At 37.1% G+C, this 313-nt stretch overlaps 1 protein-coding gene across 1 annotated transcript in view; it reads right to left on the reverse strand.

Moving 5' to 3' along the window:
• Nucleotides 1–313, reverse strand: part of LOC107594298 (SWI/SNF-related matrix-associated actin-dependent regulator of chromatin subfamily A member 5-like) — a 13,313-nt gene that overhangs the window by 6,831 nt on the left and 6,169 nt on the right. The window contains exon 10 of the mRNA XM_016284296.1: nucleotides 72–181. Coding sequence (XP_016139782.1) covers nucleotides 72–181 — 110 coding nt within the window. The remainder of the gene's footprint in view (nucleotides 1–71; nucleotides 182–313) is intronic.

Genomic DNA, 313 nt, shown 5'->3' on the forward strand with positions numbered 1-313 from the left:
AATAAAAAATGCCTGGTAAATCAACCGTGAAACACACATTTCAGACATACATTAGTACTACTAATATTTACCATTCTCTCTGCATCTTACTGAGCCCAATATACATCTTGATTTCCTTTTTGGGGAGGAGAGACTTCTCCACATCGGCTTTGATACGTCTCAGCAGGAATGGACGAAGTACCTGTAACATTAAGAGATTTGTTAGTTACAAGTTTTATTATTTATTTATTTATTTGTGTGTGTGTGTGTGTGTGTGTGTGTGAGACCCTGGACCACAAACCCAGTCATAAGGGTAAATGTTTCAAACTTGAGA

This window comes from Sinocyclocheilus grahami, unplaced genomic scaffold (assembly GCF_001515645.1).
Source record: "Sinocyclocheilus grahami isolate Dianchi unplaced genomic scaffold, SAMN03320097.WGS_v1.1 scaffold181.1, whole genome shotgun sequence".
Classification (NCBI taxonomy): Eukaryota; Metazoa; Chordata; class Actinopteri; order Cypriniformes; family Cyprinidae; genus Sinocyclocheilus; species Sinocyclocheilus grahami.